The sequence below is a fragment of the Globicephala melas genome, chromosome 3 (genome assembly GCF_963455315.2).
Source record: "Globicephala melas chromosome 3, mGloMel1.2, whole genome shotgun sequence".
In the NCBI taxonomy this organism is placed as follows: domain Eukaryota; kingdom Metazoa; phylum Chordata; class Mammalia; order Artiodactyla; family Delphinidae; genus Globicephala; species Globicephala melas.
Window position 1 is genome coordinate 132,305,612 of NC_083316.1, and position 26,629 is coordinate 132,332,240.

A 26,629-nucleotide genomic window follows, 5' to 3' on the forward strand; every position below is an offset into this window, starting at 1 on the left:
AATAAAGGATGTTCCTTGCAGCCTTATTTGAAATGAGGGGGGGAAAAAACCCAACCAAACATCTATGCTTGCGAAAGTGATTTAATAGGTTATGCACATTTGTTCTACTTAGTACTACATAGCTATCTAAGTAAAGGCTGTTGTCCCATTCTGACATGGAGCGATGGCCTTCTATAAGCAGTGGAAGAAATTAGGTTACTGTGTGTGTGTGTGTGTGTGTGTGTGTGTGTCTGTATATGAGAGAAAAAATAGAGAATGGCCAAGAACTTTGCTAATTCTAGAGCCAATAGCGACATGTGGTTGTTGAGCACTTAAAATGTGACTAGTCAGAATGGAGATGTGCTCTAAATGGAAAACACTCACTGGATTGTGAAGACTTAAAATGAAAAACAACAACAACACTGTATTTCTACTGGACAGTGCTGGCCTAGAAGGATTGTTCCTGGGGAGTAGGACTGGGGAGAAATTTTGATAGAGAGGACACGGAATAGGGACTTTCACCTTTAATTTAGCCTCTACCCTATTTTTCAAAAAGCACTTAATTTATAATTTTAAAAGCCAGTAGTAGGAATCCAAGCAAAATTTGTAGTTTAGTTAATAGTCATGTGCCAATGTTAAGATCTTAGTTTTGACAAATGGTACCACAGTTATATAAGCTGTTAACTGAAAAAACTGCTGAATACAGGAACTCTTTGTACTATCATTGCAATTTTCCAGCAAATCTCAAATTATTTCAAAATAAAAACCTAAAAAAAAAAAAAAAAGGGAAACAAGCACTCTAACAAGATGTATTTTCTGCTTAGAGATTCTTACTCGGAGTCTCAACGTACTGTAAAGCAATTGGCTCCAGGTTAGCTTGCCCACCCAGAGTTCCTTGTAAACACATTTGCTTGAAATAAGGCAGCTAGGATAACTAAATGTCATATTCCTTAGTTCTCACCTGAAATTCCATCTATTCAGAAAACTCCTTTCTTCCCTGGTGGTTAGAAGCTGTCTGGCTGCTGCTTAGCTACCAGGAATTTTTGTTGGAGTAGGAGGCTTGCTGGAGAGAACAGGAAAGGCAGCACCCCTCTGAGGACTTCACTGAGGCCTGGGCAGCTGGCAGCTTTCAAAGCCCCTCACCATTGGCTCCTTGCTTCAGCCCTCAGATTAAGGTCAAGAGATTTTTGCTAAGATCTTGTGGTGAACTTTGGGATAAAGAAATGAATAAAAAATCTACATTATTAGTATAGCAACCTTCACCTATATTTTTACAGTTGTTACTTTTTACTTAAGGGTTTCCAGAATAAAAACTAAATTCTGCGTGCAAGTGAACAGGAATGGCAAGTAAAATTGGGTAATAAAATTTAAAACAGATTCGATATAGATATATGGATATAAGGATATTTCAGAACTGACCAAAAGAAGATAACACTGCATTGGAGTGTGAAATATTTCTATTTTACACAAACTAGATGTAAAATGCATGAAAAAGTACAATTTCAAAATGTAGACATTACAAAGGACATGTCAACTTATCATGAAGCAGGTTGTTAAGTATAGACTATAAAGCTATAATAAAATATTTTCCAAAGGTGACCCACCCAGAAAACAATTATATTAAAATAATGTGGGTATTTAAACAGATGTCCCAGTGCCACCACCACACCTGAATAGCTTAAATAACTTTTTTTTTCTTTAAACATCACTGCTTTCTCTGGAAAAAGAGTCACACCATAAGCAGAAGGAGTTTGACTAAGAATTTACAAAAGAAAACTACTAATAATAAAAGAGTGACTTGGAATGACCTTTATAATTAGTCAATACAACTGAAAAAAAAGATATTAGAGGATCTAGAATCCTGAAACTCATATTGCTCCACTGCATAGGTTTTCCACTGAAAATAGGCCAAAATCTGAGCCCTCCTGAAGCTTGAGAACCCTCCAACCAAGTGTTCCAGCTGCCCCTCTCCTTTTTCCCACTTCCCAACTGAGCCCCAGAAAAGGATGACAAAAATCTTAAAAATTACAGCACGAAGGGCATCTCTACTTACCTCTAGAAAGACTTTCTCAGTAGAAATCTGGACAGAAAATTAATTTGTATTCAGTTTTTTTTTAATTCAAACTTAAATGAGAATTAAATTTATATGGGACTAGGCATGAAGGGATGCCCCCAAATAAATTAATGACAGGTTAAACCACTTGGAATTTCTGCCTGGGGAATTCTAACACTAGAAGTGATAGGCAGCTAAAACATGGTAAGACCTTAATTTTTCAGTCTGAAGAGATCAGGGAGCCTCTTCTTGTACTGTGGGTCTCTATGGCAGAGCTCTGGGAGAAAAATCCTAAGCACTTCTAAGAGCAAACCACACATTCAATCTTTTTACATTGTTTTTAATTAAGTGACCACTTGCCATTGCCCAGACCCTCTGGGGTAGCTTGATAGTTTGTTACCCTTTCTGCCATCTTCTGTATTACAAATAGTTGATGTAGAGTGGATCCTACCCTGAAAACCAGGGTTCCAATCTCTGCTGGACCACTCTAGACACGTCTAGAGTGCTGGCGCACTCTACTGCCCGCCTTGACCTTGAATTTAACTTATCCAAGTCTTAATTTCTTTCTATGAGGAGGAGGGTGGACAGGAAAATATTGCTACAGTATTTAAATCTATTTTTTATTACAAAAAATGGATAAAATAATTCAAATTATAGAAGCACATAAAAGCAAAAAGTGAAACTATCTTTTGACTATTTGCCCTTGTGGAATAACCATATTAATTTGGGAATATTCTTCTGGATTATTTAAAGGCAAAAAAAATTAGCATTAACTATATGTACTATTCTAGAACTCTTTTTTCTTTTGACTTAGCAATATAGATTTCTCCTTTGACAAGTAACACAAGGTCTGTGAGAGTCGGGATCTTGTCTGTTTCCTTAACTGCTATATTTCTAGGAACTAAAACAGTGTCTGGCACAAAGTAGTCGACAAAAAATGTTCACTGAAAGAATGACTGATTGAATGAAATCATCCTTCCTGTCAGATCAATCAGAAGTTCTGTGGGGTCAGGGATGTGTCTATTTGGTCTCTCTCTATGATCCCAGCACCAGAGAACCCGGCACAGAGTAAGCACTTAATGTTTGTTGCATTAGCAAAACAGCTCAATGATGAAACCACCTAATTTTTTTTACTTGTGCCAGTGTGTTGACATACCACAATAACCAATTATTCCCCAACTGATGGGAAACATCTCTCACAAACACCATTGCAATGATCGCTCTTGTATATATATCCTTGTGTAAAGATTTTTGCAGAATAAGAATCCCTTTTGTGGGGGAATCATTAATCTGGTTCATATGTTTTCTGTGGTCCCTTCCCTCTAGAATTTCATAAATTTAAAACACTTAATTTTTCAGCTTGTTTAAAAGCTACTGCCTGGAACTTTGCAAACTGATCTCCCTGTAGAAAGCCAGTGCTTCCCAATACTGCCCAGATGCAGCCCAAACACTGCAACACACAGGCTGCCTGCATCCTTGGTGGCCAACATCTCCTGCATGCAATGCAGTAGCAGCTCAGTCATCACCTGGGGAAGGCAGTTTTCAGGCAGTGACAGGTCCCTATTGTTGATTCATTCAGCAGAAAGGGGGAAAAAGACAATAACACACTTCCAAGGGTCTGAGAAGGGAGAGGATGCTGAGAAGAGCAGATGCTGGACAAGAGCAGAAAAGGGAGCTTAGGAGTATTTTCGAGTTCCCCAACAAGTGAAGCTCTATCTGAGCTCTCCAATGGAAAAGTCTTCCCAGGAATCTACCTTTCTGCTTCTTTAATTTTTTCACTCCAAAGATATTTAGTAAATTTCTATCCGTATTATGTGTCAGAGCTGTGCCAAGACTGGGGAGGAAGCAAATAGGCAAGATAGACCTACTCTCTACCATCTTGGAACTAAAGCTTAAGGGCCATTGTCTTTCCATCAGGGCATCTGACAGGGACAAATACAGATGGCTGGAGCCCTTTACCTACTTTCCACCAGGAAACAGAATTTGTGTCCCAGTCATTGCTTCTTCTTTTGTGAGACACACAGCTCCAGTTCTCTCCATGAATGGAGAAGTTGGTCAGAGATCTTTCCCTCTGAGTGCACCCCAAGCAAAACCTGTCAACACACACTAAGCATACTTCCTCTTTCTCCAGGAGCACCTGCCACACCACAGGCCTTGCTGGGCAGTCTTCTTAACTTAGGCCAAGGAGAGCTGTGCACTGGCACTTACTGTCACAGAGTCAACATTCAAAGAAGCATCAACCTTGAGACTCAAAGGGAACCTTCAAGACCATCTACTCCTACTCCAATAGTTTCCGAACCTGCTACGGTTCACAGAGCTCTTTGAGAATCGGCGGCCCCTTTAGACTTCCCGTACCGAAAAAGACACGCACGTATCTCAGCACATAATTTCCCCTGTATTTTCAGAAGCTTCATGGACACACCATATAACTGAATATCTGGAATTCCAGAGACCCCATATTAAGAATTCCTACTCTCTATAAAAGCCCATTTGAGCTCTAATGCCCTGATTAGCAGCCTCCGAGTTGGGTGGCGGGAACACAGAGGTAATGTTGTGCCTGTCTAAGTACAATGCTGGTACCAGTTCAATCCTCGGGTGAGCTCCTTATCTTTAGAACATGGAAAAACTCTGCTCGGTGGCCAAGGACAGAACCTCTAAAACCAGTCAGGTGAGCCATCTCATAGTTTTCAAAGAAGATAACACCAAACCCCAAAAGGAAGTGGTGAATCTGGTGGCGTTGAAAGACAACAGCCCAGGGGTTGTCAGGACTGCTGCCCGCTGCTGACGGAGCAGTAATACTTGTATGGATCCTCCATTTCATATACGTTCTCCTCAATGGTATAGATGTTTTCCTCTGGATGTGTCCTCTCTCCTGCTGTATTTGCTAACCCCGAGGGAGGGAGGTTGGCCAAACTGATGAGGCTGTGGAAATAAAGTGATGCAGTTGAGTTAAGCATCCCAGGCAACATGGAATAGAGTTAAAAGAATGGGCTTTGCTGAAGAGATAGCCACCAAGGCAGTATATGACCCTTGATCAGGTCCTGATTAGGCAGGGGAAACATAAAATAGTAATGAAAAGAGTCTGGGGAATAACTGCACAAATTCAAATTAATCTGAATTTTCTTAGGTATACAAATGGCATTGTGTTATCTAAGAGAATGTCCTTATTCTGAGGAAGTGCAGACTGAAGTGTTTAGGTGAAATGTCACGATGTCTGAAACACCTTTACAAATGGTTCAGAAAAAAAAATATGTATGTAAATAGAGAAACAGATAAAGCAAATGTGACAAAATATTAAATGACACGCTTAGGTGAAGGGTTCTACTGTTCCTTGCACTATTATTTCAATTATTATGTCAGCTTGAACAATTTCAAAAAGTAAAAGAAATGAATGTGTTATGGATCCAATGAGACTTGAGTTCGAATTCTGCCTCTGTTGCTTTCCACCCATGTGATCTTGGGTACGTTGGATTTGCTTTTTTCATTTATTCATTCAAGAACTATTTAACATGTTTATACTGTTCCATGCATCAAGAGATGCAACAGTGAACAAAACACAAAAATCCCCTAGAGGCTGTATATTAGTAAACTTAGTGTCTCAGGGTCCTCATCTATAAAATGGGAATAAATACTCTATCTCACAGGGCTGCTGTAAGGAACGTTTATTCATTCAATCCTCAAATATCAAATGCATACTAAGAATTAGGTGTGTGCTAGGAGATACAGTTGTTAATGTGGCAGACAAGTTCCTAATTTTCTATGGAGTTTACATTTATAGGTGGAGATGAACATTAACCAAATAATTTCATAAAGAATGAATTATTGCATGTAAATATTACCTATTGATATTACCACATTTCAAGTTTCAGCTCTAATAAAGAATACTGACACAGAAAATATAAAGCCATTGATAATTAAATATTTTATTTGATCTTATTTGACTTTTTTACTGCAGACTATTTTGTCTTCATAACTATACGATCTAGATTTAGTCTAAAATTATTAGTGGTTTAGAGAGTATGCAGTGGACAGAATCACTTTTTTCTTGAAAGTTTTTAGAACAATACCTATGGTTAGGCCTCATCCCCAAAGATTCTGATTTATTTGCTCTGGGGTTGACAATAATATGCTTAAGTGCCCTGGATGATTCTAATAGGCAATCAGAGTTAAGAAGAGCTGGGCTGGGTTGTAAAAGCCCTGAGAGTAGATTCTGAGTTTCTTGTTCACGTCTATAAACCAGTGGCCACCCAGAACCCGGATGTAGTAAGTACTCAATCAGCTGAAGGGTCAGTTCACTGAAAAAGCCCTTTAATCAGAAATATATAAGCATTTCCTATCAATGGGAGACAAATTCTCTACCTTAACTTTAGGACTAAAGAAGCTAGAGGGATTAGGGATCAAGAATAAAACCGAGCAGCATGTTAAATTTGCATTTCATAAATCTAGGCCTAAAGCAAAAAGGAAGTAGTAAAAATTTAGATCCCAAAGTCTCAGGGCAGGACTTCTAAGAGCAAAGATCAAAGCCCAGATTAGAGTAGGAATATCCAAGATTCCCACCTTCCACTACTGCACGCATTATTCTTACCTTAAATTTTGTATCTTCTCTTTGCTATCAGAATACCCTAGGTAAAAAGGTGAAGAAAAGTCAATTTAAAATGCTTTCATAAAGTAAATGAGATAAATAAAATGAGCTAACTGGAGGCAAAGACTGTTTAGGGAAGTCTGGTCTACCTATTAGATTGAATTAAATCAAACCACTGATATGCGTCTTGATTTATTACATAAACTATGCTAAAAGTAATGAAGATGCATTTTTCATATTTAACAAATGTAGGGAGCGCCCACTACGTGGCTGGTAGTATGCAAAGCACCAGGGACACAAAGGTGAACTATGAGCCCTGACATCATGAAACTTGTCTTCTAGTGAGAGAGGCATTTAAGAAAAAAAAAGTAAATGGGAAAAATAAAATAATTTCAAATTGTGATGTAATAGAAAGAAAAGTATTGCAGCAAAATGGATGGGCCTAGAGATTATCATACTGAGTGAAGTAAATCAGACAAAGACAAATATTATATGATGGCACACATGTGACATCTAAAAAATAATACAAATGGATTTATTTATAAAACAGACACAGAAAACAAACTTATGGTTACCAAAGGGAAGGGGGGGGTAGGGATAAATTAGGAGTTTGGGAATAACAGATACACACCACTATATATAAAATAGATAAACAACAAGGATTTACTGTATAGCAAGGGAGCTATACTCAATTTTTTTTTTTTTTTTCGGTACGCGGGCCTCTCACTGCCGTGGCCTCTCCCGTTGCGGAGCATAGGCTCCGGACGCGCAGGCTCAGCGGCCATGGCTCACGGGCCCAGCCGCTCTACGGCATGTGAGATCTTCCCGGACTGGGGCACGAACCCGTGTCCCCTGCATCAGCAGGCGGACCGTCAACCACTGCGCCACCAGGGAAGCCCTCAATATCTTATAATAACCTATAATGGAAAAGAATCTGAAAATATATATATATATATATATATATTATATATATGTATATAACTGAAATCACTTTGCTGTATACCTGAAACTAACACAATTTGTAAATCAACTGTATTTCAATTTTTAAAAAAAACAACAATGCACTGGAATAGATAATCAAGAAGGTAATCAGGAAAGAATTCTCAGAAGAAATGATCTTTAAGCTCAGTTCTGAAAGAAGAGAATGAGTCAGCCAAATGAAAAGCCGGGGTGAGCATTCTGGATCGAGTAAAGCCCTGGTAAAGATAGTAGTGAGTGGCTGAAACTGAAAGCATGGCTGGAATAAGAGAGTGGCACAAGGTAAGGTCTGAGAGGGAGGCTGGGCTAGATACTATAGGACCTTGTAAGTCATAATCAGGAGTTTGGATTTTATTCTAAGACATAGGAAATAACTGAAGGCCAGAAATATGATCTGACTGGGTTTTAAGACAATCACTCTGGCTGCTGTGTGGAGAATGAATTAAAAGGAGGTATGAAAAAATGAGGAGGTAAGTAGAGAACTGCCTCAGAGTAAGGTGGTGAAAGAGAGATGCAGAATTACGAATGGATTTTAGATATGATTTGGAGAAAGTGCGGGAAAGTGAAGTTGGATTGTGTATTAGGAGTGATGAAAGAGGGGATTCAAGGATGGCTTCTGGCTCTCTGGCTTAAGCAACCAGATGTATGATAATGAAACACTATGATGAAGAAGATCAGGGAGGGGAAGGTTGGGTTCTAAAAAGGTGGAATATAGACTCTAGAGCTCCTTTCTTGACACAATGTGGGACACATCTAAGTGGAGATAACAACTGGACAGCTGGCCAATCAGTATCAACACCTTTGAGTGCTGGAGAGAGAAATTAAGGATGACATTTAAGTCTATGGGAATATAGGTCATCATCAGCCAGAGGGCATGGAGAGAGGAAAAGGGCCAGCCCTGGGGAATCACAACATCTAAAGATCATGCTGAAGAAGAGAAAATAACAAAAATGACTGAAAGGTGTGGCTAGTGAAGACACTGGTGTTTCAGAAGCCAAGAGAAGGAAGACTTTTTAGAATGAGTGAGAGTCAACTTAGTTATTGCTGAAAGACGTACTACAATGAAGACAGAGGTATCTACAGGATTTAGCAAAATGGAGGTCACTGGTGAGCTTGACTGAAACTATTTCCATGGCACTTCAAGTGTAGAAGCTAAATTGGGAGGGGGCGTGGTTAAAGAGTGCGGAGGGGTGAGAGGTAGGAACAACGCATCCGAGAAATACGGCTGTAAAGGAGAGCAGAGAAATGGGAGTCACTGGAGAGAAATGTGTGAACTAGGCCATATTTTTATACTAATAAAAATAGCATAAACAGGAATGGAGGGAGAGATGATTCTGGAGAAAGTGATCACAGGAAGAACGAAGTCTTGGCTGAGGCAAAGTGGTTGAAACAGGCTTTTAATACTTCATCAGTGCAGTGAGAGGCGAGGGAGATTTGAGCAGCAATGAAGTATGTGATGCTCATCTCAGACAGTGCACTAGAAACATCCAGGATTGCTGGGCATTACTGAGTACCAATTTATGGCTTTGATGTCATGACTTAAAAACCTATCACCTTGGTTGTATGATTTTCTCCAGCAACTTCTAGGGAAAAGACTGCAGATGGAATACAACTTTCCCATCTATTCTTCCATGTAGTCATGTTTTGGGAGTAATCATATGTGTGCACAAAACATGACTTCTCCCACTCCTCATCACCCTGCTTGCATACCCTCTACACAAACCAGAACAGTCCCTAATATCCAGGCCTTGGCAAAACTCAAAAAGTGGGTGTGGTCATTGCTCCTTATCAACCTGTAGACTCCATATTCATGTGGTCAATTTCCAAACTCCACTGCTATCTCTCCATAAACCAAGGTAAGTGGGGGTGAGTAGCTTCTTCCTCTCAGCAATCCATTTACCATTAATGGCAGAGTAACAAAATGGTGAGCAAGACAGTCCCAGTTTCAAATCCTCTATCAATTAACTGTGTAGCTTTGGGCAAGTTACTTAACCTTTTAGCACACTGGTTCTCCAACTGGTACATGAGAATAATATTAGTACCTTTCTCAACAGGGTAGTTATGAGGATTTAATGCACATAAAGCACTTGGCAGCTTCAAGCCACACAGGATGAGCAACTCATCCCAGTTTTCCCTGGACTGTTCCAGTTTTAGCACTGAAAACCCACACATTAGGAACCTCCTTCAATCCTGGGAAAATCTGGAATGGTTTGTAACCCTACACATAGTTGATGTTTATGTATTAGTAAGAAAGGCTGATAAAATAATAGTGGTATACGGCCTTGGTCTCTGCACCAAAGAGAAGAGAATATATCACAGTTATAAAAGTATGTGAGGCTTTCGGGGTGATGGAAGTGTTTGGGCATTGATTGCGGTGATGGTTTCCTGGGTGAAACCATCTACTGAAATTCATCAAGTTGAACACACTTTAAATATACAGTTTATTGCATATAAATCATACTTAATTTTTTTTAATAAAGATAAGTAACTTAGAAATAAAATATGTGTGCTGAGTGCCACAATGGAGGAAAATACAAACGCTGCGACTCTGGGCATGACCCAGCGTTAAAGGAACCTGCTACCCCTCTTTAAAGAACCATGCCTGAGAAATAAATAAGATAGAAAAATGCACAGAAGAAAGTGATTGTCATTGTTGTGCTTCCTAATAAAACTGGACATGTTCATGAATTAAAAAGGTTTATTTTCTTAACAAAAGATAAAAAAAACAGGTACTAGAATCAACCTGCTTGAATTTGAATTCCAGCTTTGCCACTTACTGATTCTGAAACCTTGAGAAAACCTTGAAAGCTTACTGTCTCTAAACGTTACTCTCCTCTGCTATAAGAATAGGAATAACAGTGCTATCTACCTTATATAAGATGGTGACAATAATAATATAAAACATGCCTGTTACATGGTAAGCACTGAATAAAAATGAGCTATTATTATTGTTGAGGTTTGGAAGGACTAAAGAGTATTTATTCTAATCACCTGTAGGTATAAATATAAACTAATAGTTCTATCTTAGGCTTGTGTTGGTTCCTTATCAGATGGAGAGAGAAGCACCATCAAATGACTTACATTTGAGAATTAAAGCACCAGAGATAAGAACGAGAGCCAGCCCAGCAGAAACCCCTGCTCCGATGTAGAGGCCTATTCTGGTGGTGGCGCCCATGTCTTGTAACTCATTAGCCAGTGTGGATATTTCCTATGGAAACACAAACAGAATTGCAGCAAATGACCAGAAATCCATTGTCTGCCCAGCCAGGCTCATGACTTATACATGGGACCATCCCTTTCACAGTATCTCAGGAATGCAGGGACCTTGAAATGACTCATGATCTGTCCCCTTCTAGACAAGCCTCAAACCACCCAAAGAAAGGGATTAGCTGAATCTTTGGAGTTAGCAAGGGAATAAGAGGTGCCTGTCTGTGCTGTGGGTGGAGAAGCAGCCTTAGTAAATGGACTCCCCTTTCCTCACATAAAAAGTGGGGCCCTGTTCATTGATGATTCCCTGGTGTTCCCAGGGAGTTTCAGAGTGGTCTAAATTTGGTGTCTTGCCATGAAACCCCAACTTTCACAGAAAGACAGTGATTTAAAAGCTAGGAATTTGCAGCCAGACTGTCTTGGGTTCAAATCCCAGTTCTGTCACCAAAGAGCTGTGTCATCAGGAAGAGCTGTGTAGAGTTATCAGGAAAATTAAGTGACGAAAACCAGAAAATGCTTGGCACAGAGCCTGGTACAGGATAAATCTCAATCAGTGGTAGCTATTATTGCTATTGCTCTAATTAATTAGATATTTTGTTAACTCAGTCACAGCGAACATACTGCTTCTAAAATTTCACCTCATGTTCCTCCTTTAAAAAGAGTAATGGCAAACACTTTTAAAACAACGTCAAGGAATTAAGTCTTCCATTTATTCAACAGACATTTACTGCAGGAGTGCACCATGCAAGGTCACTTGCAGTAAGCACTGTGGGCACACAGAGGTACTGAAAAGGCAGACCTGGATTGCAAAGAAGACAGGACAAACAAAAAATGCTTGACACTGAGTCAGAGATTGAGTTAAATGAATGCAAACTCCTGGATATGTCCTCAAAGAATTTTCCAGTCACTGCTATCAGGTTGTTCTCTAATGCAGTGGTCCCCAACCTTTTTGGCGTTTCAAGGAAGACAATTTTTCCACAGACCGGGGTTGGGGGGGATGGAGGGGGGATGCTTCAGGCGGTAACACGAGCGATGGGGAGCGATGGGGAGCGGCAGATGAAGCTTCGCTTGCTCGCCCGCTGCTCACCTCCTGCTGTGCAGCCCAGCTCCTAACAGGCCGCAGACCAGTACCAGTCCATGGCCCGGGGATTGGGGACCCCTGTTTTAGTGGTTTTCCCTTTTACTCTGAGAAGGTAGGAGACACTAAAATGGTGGTCGATTAAAATAGTGCTTTATTTTTAGTTAGATACCTAAGTTCTTGGCTTAGAATATTCTTGCCTGGTGTCTTATCATAAATAAATAAATTTAAACAAACAATCTTTGTCATTAGGGTTGCAATGGAAGCAAGGAGAAACATACTCTGGGGTGATGGAGGGTGTCCGAACCCTCCACAGTGGTATACAGCTGTGAAATTTGAGAATAAGGACAAAATGCTAATGCTTCTTCCTTTTGGTTTTCCAGCACCTACTATGTGACAGGCACTTTACATGCATCACCCCACTCCATCCTTACAACAGGACTTGCAGTTACAACAGTTATCAGCAACATGTTACAGCCAAGGAACCTGAAGCCAAGGGAGATTAAGGCATTTTCCCCCAAGGAATGAGTGGGCAGGAAGGAAGTCTAAAGCCATACTTTTTTTCCTCTGAGTTGAGCATAAAGTCAGCTCACACACACAGTTACTCACTGTTTGATTTTTATCATGGAGGGTCTCCAGTGTCTGTGTCTCTGCCACAAAGAAGAAAAATAGCCAGTAGAACAGTTAAGAATGCTTTCTTTTATATGAGTTTTTTTAAATCTTAAAAGCTACCTATAATCCTATTTGAAATTAATTCTACTCCATTATCTTCACAATAATTAACTGAGAGACAAACAAAACTTACTGAACACTTACAAATCAACTTCAGGATGACCACATTTTTTTCGTCCAGATGATGTACCTAACTACTTATGTTCTATGAATTGGAGACTTCTTCCAAGAAAACCTATTTTGAATATGTGGTTTGTTGTGTCCTCAGGGCCCTAAAGGGGTCTTCAAAATTCCAACAACACTGATGACACAGAGGCAGGCATTATAATTAGACTTTTTTTAGATCAAATAACTGTTCTCTAATATGTATTTTGTTCATTTTTTTAATTGAAGTATAGTTGATTTACAATGTTGTGTTAGTTTCAGGTGTACAGCAAAGTGATTCAGAATATATATATATTCTTTTTCAGATTATTTTCCCTTATAGGTTATTACAAAATATTGAGTATAGTTTCCTGTGCTATACGGTAGGTCCTTGTTCATTATCTGTTTTACATATAGTAGTGTGTATATGTTAATCCCCAACTCTTAATTTATCCCTCCCTTCTCCCTTTCCCCTTTGGTAACCATACGTTTGTTTTCTATGTCTGTAGGTCTATTTCTGTTTTGTAAATAAGTTCGTATGTATCATTTTTTTTAGATTCCATATAGAAGTGATATCATATGATATTTGCCTTTCTCTGTCTGGCTTACTTCATTTAGTATGATAATCTCAAAGTCCATCCATGTTGCTGCAAATGGCATTATTTCATCCTTTTTTATGACTGAGTAATATTCCATTGTACAAATGTCCATCAACAGATGAATGGATAAAGAAGATGTGGCATGGTTAGAATTTGAAAGGTAACGAAAGTTAATTTTCTTTAAAAAAAATTTAACATTTACTCATTAAGAGTAAGACAGGGTATTTTGTTCCCTAAAAAATTGAAAATAATAATAACTGTAACTATAATTTACCATGAACAGGCATTGTACTAAATTCTTCAAGGGAAGTATCTCATTTAGCATTCAAAACAACTATCTTAAAGTAGGGACTATTAGTCCCATTACAGAGATGAAGAAGCTGAGAATTAGGAAGCTAAGTGACTTACCCAAAGTCACACAGCTTAGTGAATAACAGAAATGGCCTTCCAATTTAGGTCCACGTGGCTTTAAGCACACACTCTTAACTGTGCTGCCTCCAACAAGGCTCATCTCGGCACTGTGATCATGAAGCCTCCACACTGCCCAGCTGCCAGCTCACCTTCTTTCCTTTTTATTCATTTAGTTAGTCATCTGCCTATCCATTCGATGAACATGTACTACACCCCCACTCTATGCCAGGCACGGGGGACAGGGACAGAACAGTGAACAAGATGCGCACAGGCCCTGACCTCGTAAACACTGCATTCTAAAAACCAATAATTTGTCAGCTTTGGGATGATTAACCATGCCAACGTATTTTTCTGTGTGAGTCAGAGGATCTGAAACTTTCTAAATGTCAAGGTCACTTTCTGGAAGCTTAGCAGTCTAAACCTTTTAATGTAGAACTGGTTTACAGACTCTGATTTTAATATTATAAAAGCATATTCTCAGCCTAAAGTTTAAAAAAAAAAAAAAAAAAGGAAAGGAAAGAGATTATCTTCCACTTTCCTTAGCTCCTATTCCCCAAAAGGAATTTAAAAACCACACTGGTGAAACTACTAAGTAAACATGTATCTTAACCACACACAACATTTTCTAGTGTAAATCCAGTTTCTGCTTCCCTATAGTTACTTTTCTTGGCTTAAATGGTAAGACTGTCTAACTTTTTTTTTTTAATTTCATTTTACAGTGAAAATGATCAATAAAATAGAGCACTGTTGGGTTATCACACCTTATTTTCACATAGGTAGACATCAACCAAGATGGGTGGGACAGTTGGTGAAAGTTACAATGTTTTTCCTTGAGGACCCGAGACTGGGGGGTGGGGGGAGACGACAATGGGGGAGGCACGTGATGATTTTAAAAGTATATAAATTTAATAGTTACCATCTAGCATGTATTATGTGCCAGACATGGTGCTTCACACTTTATGTGCACAATATCTTTTAATCTTCACCACAATAGGTAGGTACTATTATTTTCTCAATTTTTAAATAAAGAAACTGAGTCTCAGAGAAGTACTTTGTCCAAATCACACAGCTATTAACTGGCAAATCTGAGATTCAAACCAAGTCTACCTCCGAAGCTAAGGATTCATCCATGATGCAGTCCTGCCTTCTTCAGGTGGAAGAGAGATTGCATTTATTCTGTGTTCAAAGTGGGTTTAGGAGCTTCAAAGACCCTTGGGACTCCTACTTGTTACAGCTCCTCTTCACTTTATAGCAAGCATATTAAATGTACCCACATTACTCAGCCATAAAAAGAAATGAAATTGAGTTACTTGTAGTGAGGTGGATGGACCTAGAGTCTGCCATACAGAGTGAAGTAAGTCAGAAAGAAAAACAAGGAACAAGACAAGGTTGTCCACTCTCACCACTATTATTCAACATAGTTTTGGAAGTTTTAGCCACAGCAATCAGAGAAGAAAAAGAAATAAAAGGAATCCAAATTGGAATAGAAGACGTAAAGCTGTCACTGCAGATGACAGGATACACAGAGAATCCTAAAGATGCTACTAGAAAACTACTAGAGCTAATCAATGAATTTGGTAAAGTAGCAGGATACAAAATTAATGCACAGAAATCTCTGGCATTCCTATACACTAATGATGAAAAATCTGAAAGAGAAATCAAGGAAACACTCTCATTTACTATTGCAACAAAAAGAATAAAATAACTAGGAATAAACCTACCTAAGGAGACAAAAGACCTATATGCAGAAAACTATAAGACACTGATGAAAGCAATTAAAGATGATACAAATAGATGGAGAGAGATACCATGTTCTTGGATTGGAAGAATCAACATTGTGAAAATGACTATACTACCCAAAGCAATCTTCAGATTCAATGCAATCCCTATCAAACTACCAAGGGCATTTTTCACAGAACTAGAACAAAAAATTTCACAATTTGTATGGAAACACAAAAGACCCCAAAAAGCCAAAGCAATCTTGAGAAAGAAAAACAGAGTTGGAGGAATCAGACTCCCTGACTTCAGACTATACTACAAAGCTACAGTAATCAAGACAGTATCGTTCAGGCACAAAAACAGAAATATAGATCAATGGAACAGGACAGAAAGCCCAGAGATAAACCCACACACATATGGTCACCTTATTTTTGATAAAGGAGACAAGAATATACGATGGAGAAAAGACAGCCTTTTCAATAAGTGTTGCTGGGAAAACTGGACAGCTACTTGTAAAAGAATGAAATTAGAACACTCCCTAACACCATACACAAAAATAAGCTCAAAATGGATTAAAGACCTAAATGTGAATGGCCTAAATGTAAGACCAGACACTATAAAACTCTTAGAGGAAAATACAGGCAGAACACTCTATGACATAAATCACAGCAATATCCTTTTTGACCCACCTCCTAGAGAAATGGAAATAAAAACAAAAATAAACAAATGAGGCCTAATAAAACTTAAAAGGTGGGCTTCCCTGGTGGCTCAGTGGTTGAGAGTCCGCCTGCCGATGCAGGGGACACGATTCGTGCCCCAGTCCGGGAAGATCCCACATGCCACGGAGCGGCTGGGCCCGTGAGCCATGGCCACTGAGCCTGCGCATCCGGAGCCTGTGCTCTGCAATGGGAGAGGCCACAACAGTGAGAGGCCTGCGTACCGCAAAAAAAAAAAAAAGTAAAAGCTTTTTCACAGCAAAGGAAACCATAAACAAGACAAAAAGACAACCCTCAGAATGTGAGAAAATACTTGCAAATGAAGCAACTGACAAAGGATTAATCTCCAAAATTTACAAGTAGCTCATGCAGCTCAATATCAACAAAACAAACAACCCAATCCAAAAACGGGCAGAAGACCTAAATAGACATTTCTCCAAAGAAGATATACAGATTGCCAACAAGCACATAAAAGAATGCTCAACATCACCAATCATTAGAGAAATGCAAATCAAACCTACAATGAGGTATCACCTCACACCAGTCAGAATGACCATCATCAAAAAATCTACAAACAATAAATGCTGAAGAGGGTGTGGAGAAAAGGGAACCCTCTTGCACTGTTGGTGGGAATGTAAATTGATACAGCCACTATGGAGAACAGTATGGAGGTTCCTTAAAAAACTAAAAATGGAACTACCATTCGACCCAGCAATCCCACTACTGGGCATATATCCTGAGAAAACCATAATTCTAAAAGAGTCATGTACCACAATGTTCATTGCAGCTCTATTTACAATAGCCAGGACACAGAAGCAACCTAAGTGTCCATCAACAGATGAATGGATAAAGAAGATGTGGCACATATATACAATGGAATATTACTCAGCCATAAAAAGAAATGAAATTGAGTTATTTGAAGTGAGGTGGATGGACTTAGAGTCTGTCATACTGAGTGAAGTAAGTCAGAAAGAGAAAAACAAATACCGTATGTTAACACATATATAGAACCTAAAGGAAAAAAAAATGGTTCTGAAGAACCTAGGGGCAGGACAGGAATAAAGACACAGATGTAGAGAATGGACTTGAGGACACGGGGAGGGGGAAGGGTAAACTGGGATGAAGTGAGAGAGTGGCATGGACATATATACACTACCAAACGTAAAATAGATAGCTAGTGGGAAGCAGCCGCATAGCACAGGCTGATCAGCTTGCTGCTTTGTGTCCACCTAGAGGGATGGGATAGGGAGGGCAGGAGGGAGACACAAGAGGGAGGGAAGATGGGGATATATGTATAGGTATAGCTGATTCACTTTGTTATACAGCAGAAACTATCACAACATTGTAAAGCAATTATACTGCAATAAAGATGTTATAAAAAATTAAAAAAAAAAAGAATTGCAAAACTGAAAAAAAAAGTACCCACATTACACACTAAAGAAAAGGTGTAACTACACACAAGTTGACTTGCATGTAACTAACTGAAATAATATTACATATTATAGTCATGTCATTAAATACTAATTAATTTCAATTTTCCATTTGATTTTCATAGTCTGGAGCCATTGCCTTTCTTTGTTTAAGTAGTTTCTCAGGCCTTTGAAAAGCTCAGAGATCGTAGGTACTCTGCCTATATTCTCAGATGCAAAAGATGGCTCCATTTCTGTTGCCCTAAAGGGAAGGAACAAACAAGTAAAAACTGAAAGGAAGGACACTTCTGGTTATGGTATAGACACTTCTAAAAAAACATGCACTGTGTTGTGAGGAAGCTACCTCTCCATCTCAGAAGGTGTGTAAGCATACAGCGAATGCCAGCTTGGGAGTGATGTTGTAAAGAACCTTGAAACACGAGATGGGAAAGTGGGATCCTTCAAGTCTCTTCTAGGTCTATAGTTGTAGGATTCTTTAAAATATAACAATGGCATATGATGAACACATGTATGATTTGGTTAGCCCACTACGTGGGCGATCATCTGTTTCCACCATATTTAATTTCCTCACTAATTTCATAAGAGATGTTGGCTACCAGTGACTAAAGAACCACCAAAGATTGAACCTCTAGAGAGCTGATGTTAATATCTATAATAATAATTAATATTTGAGTGCTTTCTCTGGGCCAGGCACTATGCTGAGTGCTTTACATACATGATCACATCAATCTTTACAACAATCTTATGACATAGGCACTGGAATTACCCTCATTGTAGAGGTAAGGAAATTGAGCCTCACAGAGTTTGAGCAACATAACTGAGTTCATGAAACTAATACAAAAAGCTGACATTAGAACCCATCCTGCCTGTCACTGACATACTTAACCACAATCTCATTCTGCCTCTGGATCTTACCGATAATGACAATGACTAACATGTATTGAGTAGGTACCATGATCAGACACTGGGCTAAGCACTTTAGACACACTTCCTTATTTAAATCTGAGATTTGTGAGATTAGGATTTGGAATTTACCTATTATTAACCTCATTTTACAGAATGAAAGACTGAGCTCCAGATAGTTTAGGGAGACCAGGACTCTGACAGGAAATATTTAAGATTAACCTCCCTGATCAACGTGACCTGAGGTCTGCTCTTTCGACCCTATCTTCTCTTCCAAAGCGGCAGGGAAAAGTCCTTGTTGAATTAGTTGAAGAATTTAGCTGCTCCTTCTGAGGTCAAAATCTGAGGAAGATGATGGACTTTATTCCAGTTAAAAGGGATTCTTGAAATCACCTAATCCAGATTACACCAAACATGGACTGGGGTCAGTTCATGAAAACATCACCAGTCCAGGAGTAAATCAGAAAATAATAAGGACAGCGTAATGAGTTTTTCATTAGATTAAACTTATTTAATTTAAAAGTGTCCCTTTTTTTTAATGCAGGGGTGGCAATAGTAGAAACTTTTCTTTCCTTGTTTGGCAAAATACATAGCTCATCAAAATTCTTTTTTGGGGGTTGGGAATTATACTGGGTGGTGAGATCCAAAAGTCTCTGAACCCATACCTCAGACAGAAGAGGCAGTTGCTTTCCAGAGAAGCGAAAGGCTTTGGCCCAGGTCTGAGGGCTACTCCTGACTAATTTAGAACCCTAGCCCAGGGCTCCTTTTTCCCAGCACAAATTTACTTCCACCACCTCCCTCACCTCAAACACTATCTTGGGTGCACAGTTTGAGAAAACTCAAACTGTTTTCTCATGTTTTCCCCATATTCAAAATCCTCTTAACTCAGAAACCAACTAAAGGCTTCCTCCTAGACCCCATATGTAATTACCTGAGCCAGGTCCCTCGGTGGCGAGCATCCTTGGAAAGGCTGTAGTGATGTCCCTCCATGGAGTCCCAGCAGGGTTGACCTTGGCTAAAGACAGAAACCAACATAAGGATGAGGCTTCTCTGAGAGCAGAGAGCTTGTTGCAGGGAATCAAAGGGGCAGCAGAAATTACTGTAAACACAACAAAAGAAGAGAAACACATGCTCAACTTCCAAACCTACCTGAACACACCTTCGTTGAGAGTGTATGACAATCCAAATGTCTGACAGAGGTGTGTTACAGTCATCATTATCACAGTCTAATTGTTAATGATGGAACTTACAGCCACAGTAAATGTTTTTCATCAAACACCTCATAAAATCCTTCCAGTGGCCTATAGGGTCGGCAGTATCATATTTACAGAGGAGGAGGTCACAGAGTTTAAATAACTTGCCCAAGATTACATAGCTGGTAAGAAGCAGTGTCAGATTGGAACTTAGCTCCATCAGCCACTAAGTACATGCTCTATAAATGTTAAAACATGCAAGCACACATGCCCCCTCTCCCCGACACATGCAGAGTCCAGTGGTTCTCAATCCTGGCTGCACATGGGGGAGAATCATCAGGGGTAGACTTTGTAAAACCCCCGCACTCAGGCTCTACCTCCAGAGATGGTGATTTTTCTGGTTGTGGGGTGGAGCCCAAGCATCTGTGGGAGTTAAAAGGTTCCCCAGGTGATTTTAATGACCGCTCAGGCCCTTCCTCCATTCTCTAGATCCTGGCCATGAGGTTCAAAATAGATGGAGGGAATTAAACATGGCTGGGCATTGCTGGTGAGGCCTGTTAAACTTTAGGTCTTAGGGGCCCAACCTGAGGGCTATAATTGGGAAGACCAGAGGTGAGACCAATCAGTGTATTTAATATGATCCACAGGGAAATCTCATTCAGAAAGAAAGTATGCAAAGGTCCACTCACCTGGTTTGATGACCAACTCCAGGTTTGATTTTTGATCATTCATTAGGCCTGGGAATTGGATCCGGCAGCAATAGGTCCCACTGTCCTCTAAAGTCACATTCTTTATGGTCAAGCTCACGTCTCCTTTGCGGAAATTCCTCTTTAGTAGGTATCTGCTGGATGTCCAATAGTTCAAGTTCCTTCCATCAGTGCTGAGTACCAAACTGTGACATTGAAACAAAGGGCAGGGTCCCTTGCCCCAACACACAGGCACGAGATCCTCAGGGGTGGGTGGAGAGTAGGCGCAGGGCAGATCAGCATCCTGACCCACCTCAGACACGTATACTCCTTCCAAAGACCCTGCAGAAAGAGGGGAGGAGAGCAATGAGGGAGGCTGCTCCATTTCAAGAAAACTGCAAGCAATGCCTTGCAGAATAAAGAGGAAACCACTACTGCTATCCTGTTTGGAGGACAGTTCACTACAGCAATGATTCTCAGACTTGAGGGGCACTGGAATCTCCAGGAAGCCTTGTTCAAACACAGACGGCTGGGCTCAACAGTCAGAGTTTAGAGTTAATTAATCTGATTAAATACTAATCAGAGCTCCTGATTTAATAGTTTGGCGGGGGGTGGGGGGACAAAAATTTGTATTTCTAACAAGTTCCCAGGACATGCTGATATGGCTGGTCTCAAAACCTCCCTTTGAAAACCAGTGCCCCAGGAGAGAACTGTGGCCGGTCCTGTGAACACCGAAGGGCAGTGCTGATGGAAACAGACAATCAGACAATGGGTAATTGTCGGCCAGGAAAAGAGCTCACTCATCTGGGCTAGTTGTCTGTTCACCAACACAGCGCAGTTATCCTAACACAAATCTCTTTTGTTTTTCAAGCACCAGGCACATAATAAATAAAAACGCTTGGCTGAATAAGAAGTTAGTGTATGGCTGTTGTGAGGTTGAAAATTAATTTATATATATATATATGTACACACACATATTCAAACAGCATAAAAAGTATATGAAAACTCTACTCCCTCTCCCTGCTCTTTTCCATTTCCCAGCTCCCTTTCCCAGAGTCTATTCATTAAGAAGCATTCATGTATTCCCACTCCCCTGCAACACACACACACACACACACACACACACACACACACACACAGAGAGAGAGAGAGAAGTCCAATATACCCATTATTCTGCTCTTTGCTTTCTTCAATTCACCTTATGACTTACAGACATCTCATATCATTATGTTTCGTCAGCATCACTCTTTGTATCATGGATATATCATAATTTCTTTACCCACTACCCTACTGGTGGACATTTAGGTTGCTTCCAAACTTTTGCTCTTGCTAGCATTACGATGACCATCCTTGCATCTTCATCTTGCACTATCTAATTCCAAAAATCCAGACTTACTTGTAAGTGGTAGCAGCAAGAGCAGGACACAGTCAAAGGAAAAATGTGAAAACATGGGTTCTGAAGAAGAAAAAGCAAAGAATGGCTCTGTTTAGGTGCCGTTTTAATTCTCCAGCTGAACTGGGTACTTCCTGGAACTGTCTCTCCTCCCCAGTCACAGGAGCAGTGGCCACTCTCCCAACTGCAGGCCCAGCACACCAGATGTCTGACGACCAATCACTCCTCTATTAACACTGTCAAGTCTATGATGACGGCAAAGGAAACCCTGCTTCTCTCCTATGCTAGACCACACACATCCTGTGAGGACTCTGACATTTATTCTGTCCGCATCAACAAAGAGGAAGCAACAATCAGAGGAAGAAAAGGATTACTTCATCAAGTGTCTCTTGGCAAGTAGAGTGAGCCCTCTACTGTCTCTGGTGAAATAATATATAGTCCTCTGTTTGAAATGGACAGTATTTATTGGAAACACAGGTAGAAACGTATCACTCATGCATTCATTCAGTCAAGTCAGCCAACTGGTGAGTCCTGTGACCAATGTTTATGAAGCACCTACTATGTGTCAGGCACTGGACTAGGAGGTGGGAAATACCACTATGAATGTTCTATTCCTTATACTCATGTTTAGGTGCCCTTTCCACTCCAGTCATGAGCCTAATTCTTAGCCTTTGCTCTAACACGAATTGGGCTATGTCATATAACCTTGTTAGGTCTGCCTCCTCATTTATAAAGTTTATAAAATGAGAAAATTGTGCTAGGTGATATATGCACAGCTCCCTGCTCTAATATTCTGACTTTGACCTGAACTTCCAAACTCTTCCACTTAGGAAAAATGCATTCCTTTCTGCAATGCTTCCTTCCCCCTCCTGTGGGGGGAACTGAGGGGACCTCAATGTTCTATTTCCTCTCATATACACAAGATGTCCCCTCTCCTCCCACCCCACAGGCTTCGGGCATTAACTGTCAGAAAGTATTGAGTTCCAGCCACACTCTCCATCACTGAGGTAACATCTCAGACCCAAACAATCTCAGCCCTGGGAGAGTAACTTTTGTCTGGAAACCTTAAAAGCCAATGGTTATTTACAAAAGGGAAGTGAGATCACGATGAAATAGTTTCTGAAAACCCTGTGGCCTTTCTCTGTCTTGTCTGCCTGAATTTCCTTGTCATTGACTTTATTTATTTTATTTTATTTTTTTCTAGTTGCGGTGAGCGGGGGCTACTCTTCGTTGTGGTGCACGGGCTTCTCGTTGCGGTGGCTTCTCTTGTTGCAGAGCACAGGCTCTAGGTGCGCAGGCTTCAGTAGTTGTAGCATGTGGTCTCAGTAGTTGTGGCTCACGGGCTCTAGAGCGCAGGCTCAGTAGGTGTGGCGCATGGGCTTAGTTGCTCCACGGCATGTGGGATCTTCCCGGACCAGGGTTCGAACCCGTGTCGCCTGCATTGGCAGGCGGCTTCTTAACAACTGCGCCACCAGGGAAGTCCTTGTAATTCACTTTAAACCTTATTAAATGCATGTAATATAAATATCCAGCTTGTTCTATGTGTGTACTTCCATAGTGCCACAGAGCTAGCAGTTACTCAAGAGATCATGTTCAATTTCTTCATTGTATATATAAGGGAAACTGAGACCTGAAAAGATTGATTTGCCCAAAGGTACATGATTGGTCATTTCAAATAAGAACATGAGTCCCCCAAGCTCCAGATTTTTTCCATTATAAACCATGTTTCATGAATTTCATATCTGCCCTTAATATGTCTGCCCACATATCTAAAAACAACCAACAAATGCCCATATTCAAGTGTAAGGCAGACTTGATTAAACACGGGGTCAGAGGTTAGATTTACTAACAGCATGACTTCAAGCAACACTCTTAAAAGTTTTAGCCATCAGATTTTGTGTTCTGATTTTTGTTTTTTTTTATTACTCTGTTTTCTGTTCATCTCTAGAATTGCTACTGGGTCCAAATTTATAAAACATTAACAATGTATTAATTCATTGAAGTCTAGACATGAAGGAGCCTAGAAATCTACTCTAACCCCTTTCTTTTATTCTGATAAAGGACTGTTTCTGAACATTGTCATGTTCATTTAACTTTTATTTCTTGTTTTTTTTTAAACTGTTTAGGTAATACATCCAAATGGCTAAAGTTTAAAGCAATATAAAAAGCTTACATTAAGAAGCCTCATTCCCACCCCTCCAAGTCCACTAATTTCCCCAACCCAACCTATAGGTTTCTATTGTCATGTCTTTTGTGTATCCTCCCAATGCAAACACAAGAAAATAAAATATATATTCTTATTCCTTCCTTTCTTAAGCAAAAGAGCATACCATACATACATTTTGCACCTTGCATTTTCTATTTACTATTTTATATAAAAATTTTCTGACATATTGGGCTTCCCTGGTGGCGCAGTGGTTGACAGTCCGCCTGCCGATGCAGGGGACACGGGTTCATGCCCCGGTTCAGGAGGATCCCGCATGCCGCGGAGCGGCTGGGCCCGTGAGCCATGGCCGCTGAGCCTGCGCGTCCGGAGCCTGTGCTCCGCGGCGGGAGAGGCCGCAACGGTGAGAGGCCCGCGTACCGCAAAAAAAAAAAAAAATTTCTGACATATCAAAAGCAGAGAATAGTACATACTCCCAATACACAAATTTAAAATCATCAGAATTTCATTTTAAAACAAATCCCAGATGTCATGTTATTTCACCCTTACAGACTTCAGTGTGCATCTTGTTTTCAAAAAATTGACACTCTATATATAACCATAATATCATTATCACACAAGACATAATTAATAATGATGTTTTAGCAGCACCTTACTCTTCAGTCCATAATCGAATTCCCCTGATTATCTCAAAATTGTCCTTTTATTATAGGTTTAAGTCCAGACCTAAACAGCTCCCTACATTGCATTTGGTTGTTATGACACTTAAGTCTCTTTTAATTGAGGACAGTCTTCCCTCCTTTCCCCCTGCCATTGACTAGTTGTACAAACCAACTGTCCTGTGCACTGTTCCATTTTCTGGGTTTGTCTGTTTCCTTGTGGCATCATTTAAAGTATTCCTCTTTTCTTTGTATTTCCTATAAATGAAGCTTAGCTCTAGAGGTTTGGTTAGATTCAGGTTCCACTTTTTGGCAAGAATACACAGCTGGTGCTATTCCATCACAGTTGTCTGGTTGCCCCACACCTAGAGATGCTAAGATTGATCAGCTTGCAACTTTCTTTTTCAACTTCACATTCTATGCTGAGCACCTCTCCATTTCAGCTCATATAGAATGTCCTCGTTCTTTATTATGGCTACATAGATCCCATTGGGTGAAAACACTGGGTGAAAATAACAAGGTGATCATTCCCTTGAAAAGAATACTTCATGTCTCAATTTATTTGTAAAGATGATCATAAAAGACCCATCAAGGTCTATGATTCTTTAATTATGTGCAACAGAAGTTTGCTTTTTAAAAGGAGCCCTTGAATGTATTTTTGGTAAAGAAGTCTTTTGTATTGTAATTAATTAGTTTCTAAATTCTGTTTAGAAAGTCATATCATAAATTTTCTTAAGGGACAGTTGAGTGTCGGCTATAATTATGTGGATGGATAACTACAAAAAAACTATTGCATATGATACTACTATAGAAATTGTTTTGCTTTTCTCCCTTCGTCAGCAGGAAAAGGGAGAGAAAATCTTAGACTCCTTAAAGATAGCCTCCAAACACCAAATGGAAACACTGGAATTATGTGTAATTAGAATTACACATTTATAGATAACTAAGGGGCCACTTGACAAAATTCATAAAATGGAAGTGAGAGAATTTTACTCAGGAGACAGGAAAGCATGGGCGATACAGATGGGATCACCTGCAAAAACTCAGTTCAATTAGAATCTACCCTGTACAATGGGGGAGCCACAGTGGAATGGATATGGGGGAGACAATAACGTCCACTAAAGCTGGAATCCTATATGTACTTAATTTGAATAAAAAATCCTCTCATTTAAATCACAGCATCTCAGTTAGGTTCTATGTATCATTAGTCCCAAAATTTTGCAAAGGTAGACACTGGGGTTGGATATAAAGGGTAAGAAGTTAAGCAACTTTGAGCTCAATCTTGACCTACAGATTACAGCTAGCCATGTGACTTTCGTTAAGAGTGCTTGTAACCTTGTGTGCCTGTACAGTACTTGAAAACTTTTTTTATTATTATACAAGTCATAGTCACTGTAGAAAATTCTGAAAAAAATAAGAATAAAAATAAATAAATAAAATAAGGCCAGATCCCACTACCATGAAATACCCACTATCACCAAAACAGGTCTCCTTTCAGATATTTTTCTATAAACCTCTCTATATATACAATGTGTTAATGCCAGTACCTCTGGTGGGTATATCTCTAGTAAGAAAGTCTTACTCATGGATGATTGTGAACATCATGAACTCAGTGGGATCCAGGAGAAGGTACAAAACATTTCTTTACACACCCCAAGTCTTTTTATTTTTATTTTACTTTTATTTGTGTGGTCTCAGTGCTCTCATTTGCATCAAGTTGCTTTCAGCATTGCCCTCTGCACTGGGTCCCAGCACTGAGAGGGCTAATTCATCCCTGTGGAAAACTCCAGGTTCTCAGGGTCACTTACAAGATGAATAAATTTCTCCCTTGCTACTGCCCATCTCTCACAGCATGATCTTGGTGTTCTTATGCCAACACAGACTTCTTCTCTCACCAAAAACCCTACACTTTACTTATGTTGCAGATGACAGAAAACCCAACTCAAACTAGCTTAAACTACAGATTTATTGACTGACATTATTGAAAAGTCTAGCTTCAGGCAAGACTTAGTTCAGTGGCCCCAGTGAGGACAGCAGGGACCTGGTTTCTGGCTGTCTTGGCG

General features: G+C 39.8%; 1 protein-coding gene across 2 annotated transcripts; it reads right to left on the bottom strand.

The window, feature by feature from the left end:
• Nucleotides 1–778: 778 nt before the first annotated feature.
• Nucleotides 779–21,885, bottom strand: HAVCR2 (hepatitis A virus cellular receptor 2). Of its 2 annotated transcripts, XM_030834239.2 has the most exons (7): nucleotides 21,747–21,885; nucleotides 20,354–20,692; nucleotides 19,403–19,486; nucleotides 12,487–12,527; nucleotides 10,674–10,800; nucleotides 6,618–6,654; nucleotides 779–4,954 (listed from the first exon to the last, which is right to left on the bottom strand). In XM_030834239.2, the coding sequence occupies exons 1-7, from the start codon at nucleotides 21,799–21,801 to the stop codon at nucleotides 4,795–4,797; spliced, it is 843 nt and encodes a 280-aa protein (XP_030690099.1). In that variant the 5' UTR covers nucleotides 21,802–21,885; the 3' UTR covers nucleotides 779–4,794. The 2 variants fall into 2 exon arrangements, with proteins under 2 accessions (XP_030690099.1, XP_060152520.1); XM_060296537.1 differs by lacking the exons at nucleotides 10,674–10,800; nucleotides 12,487–12,527.
• Nucleotides 21,886–26,629: the final 4,744 nt, after the last annotated feature.

Excerpts from the sequence above, each read along its gene's own strand:
- HAVCR2 (XM_030834239.2), bottom strand. The coding sequence starts at position 21,801 with ATGTTTTCACATTTTTCCTTTGACTGTGTCCTGCTCTTGCTGCTACCA. Across the intron at positions 6,655-10,673 it reads TGGTGCTTTAATTCTCAAAT|GGTATTCTGATAGCAAAGAG; the intron begins GTAAGTCATTTG and ends CTTTTTACCTAG. Across the intron at positions 4,955-6,617 it reads GAGAAGATACAAAATTTAAG|CCTCATCAGTTTGGCCAACC; the intron begins GTAAGAATAATG and ends TTATTTCCACAG.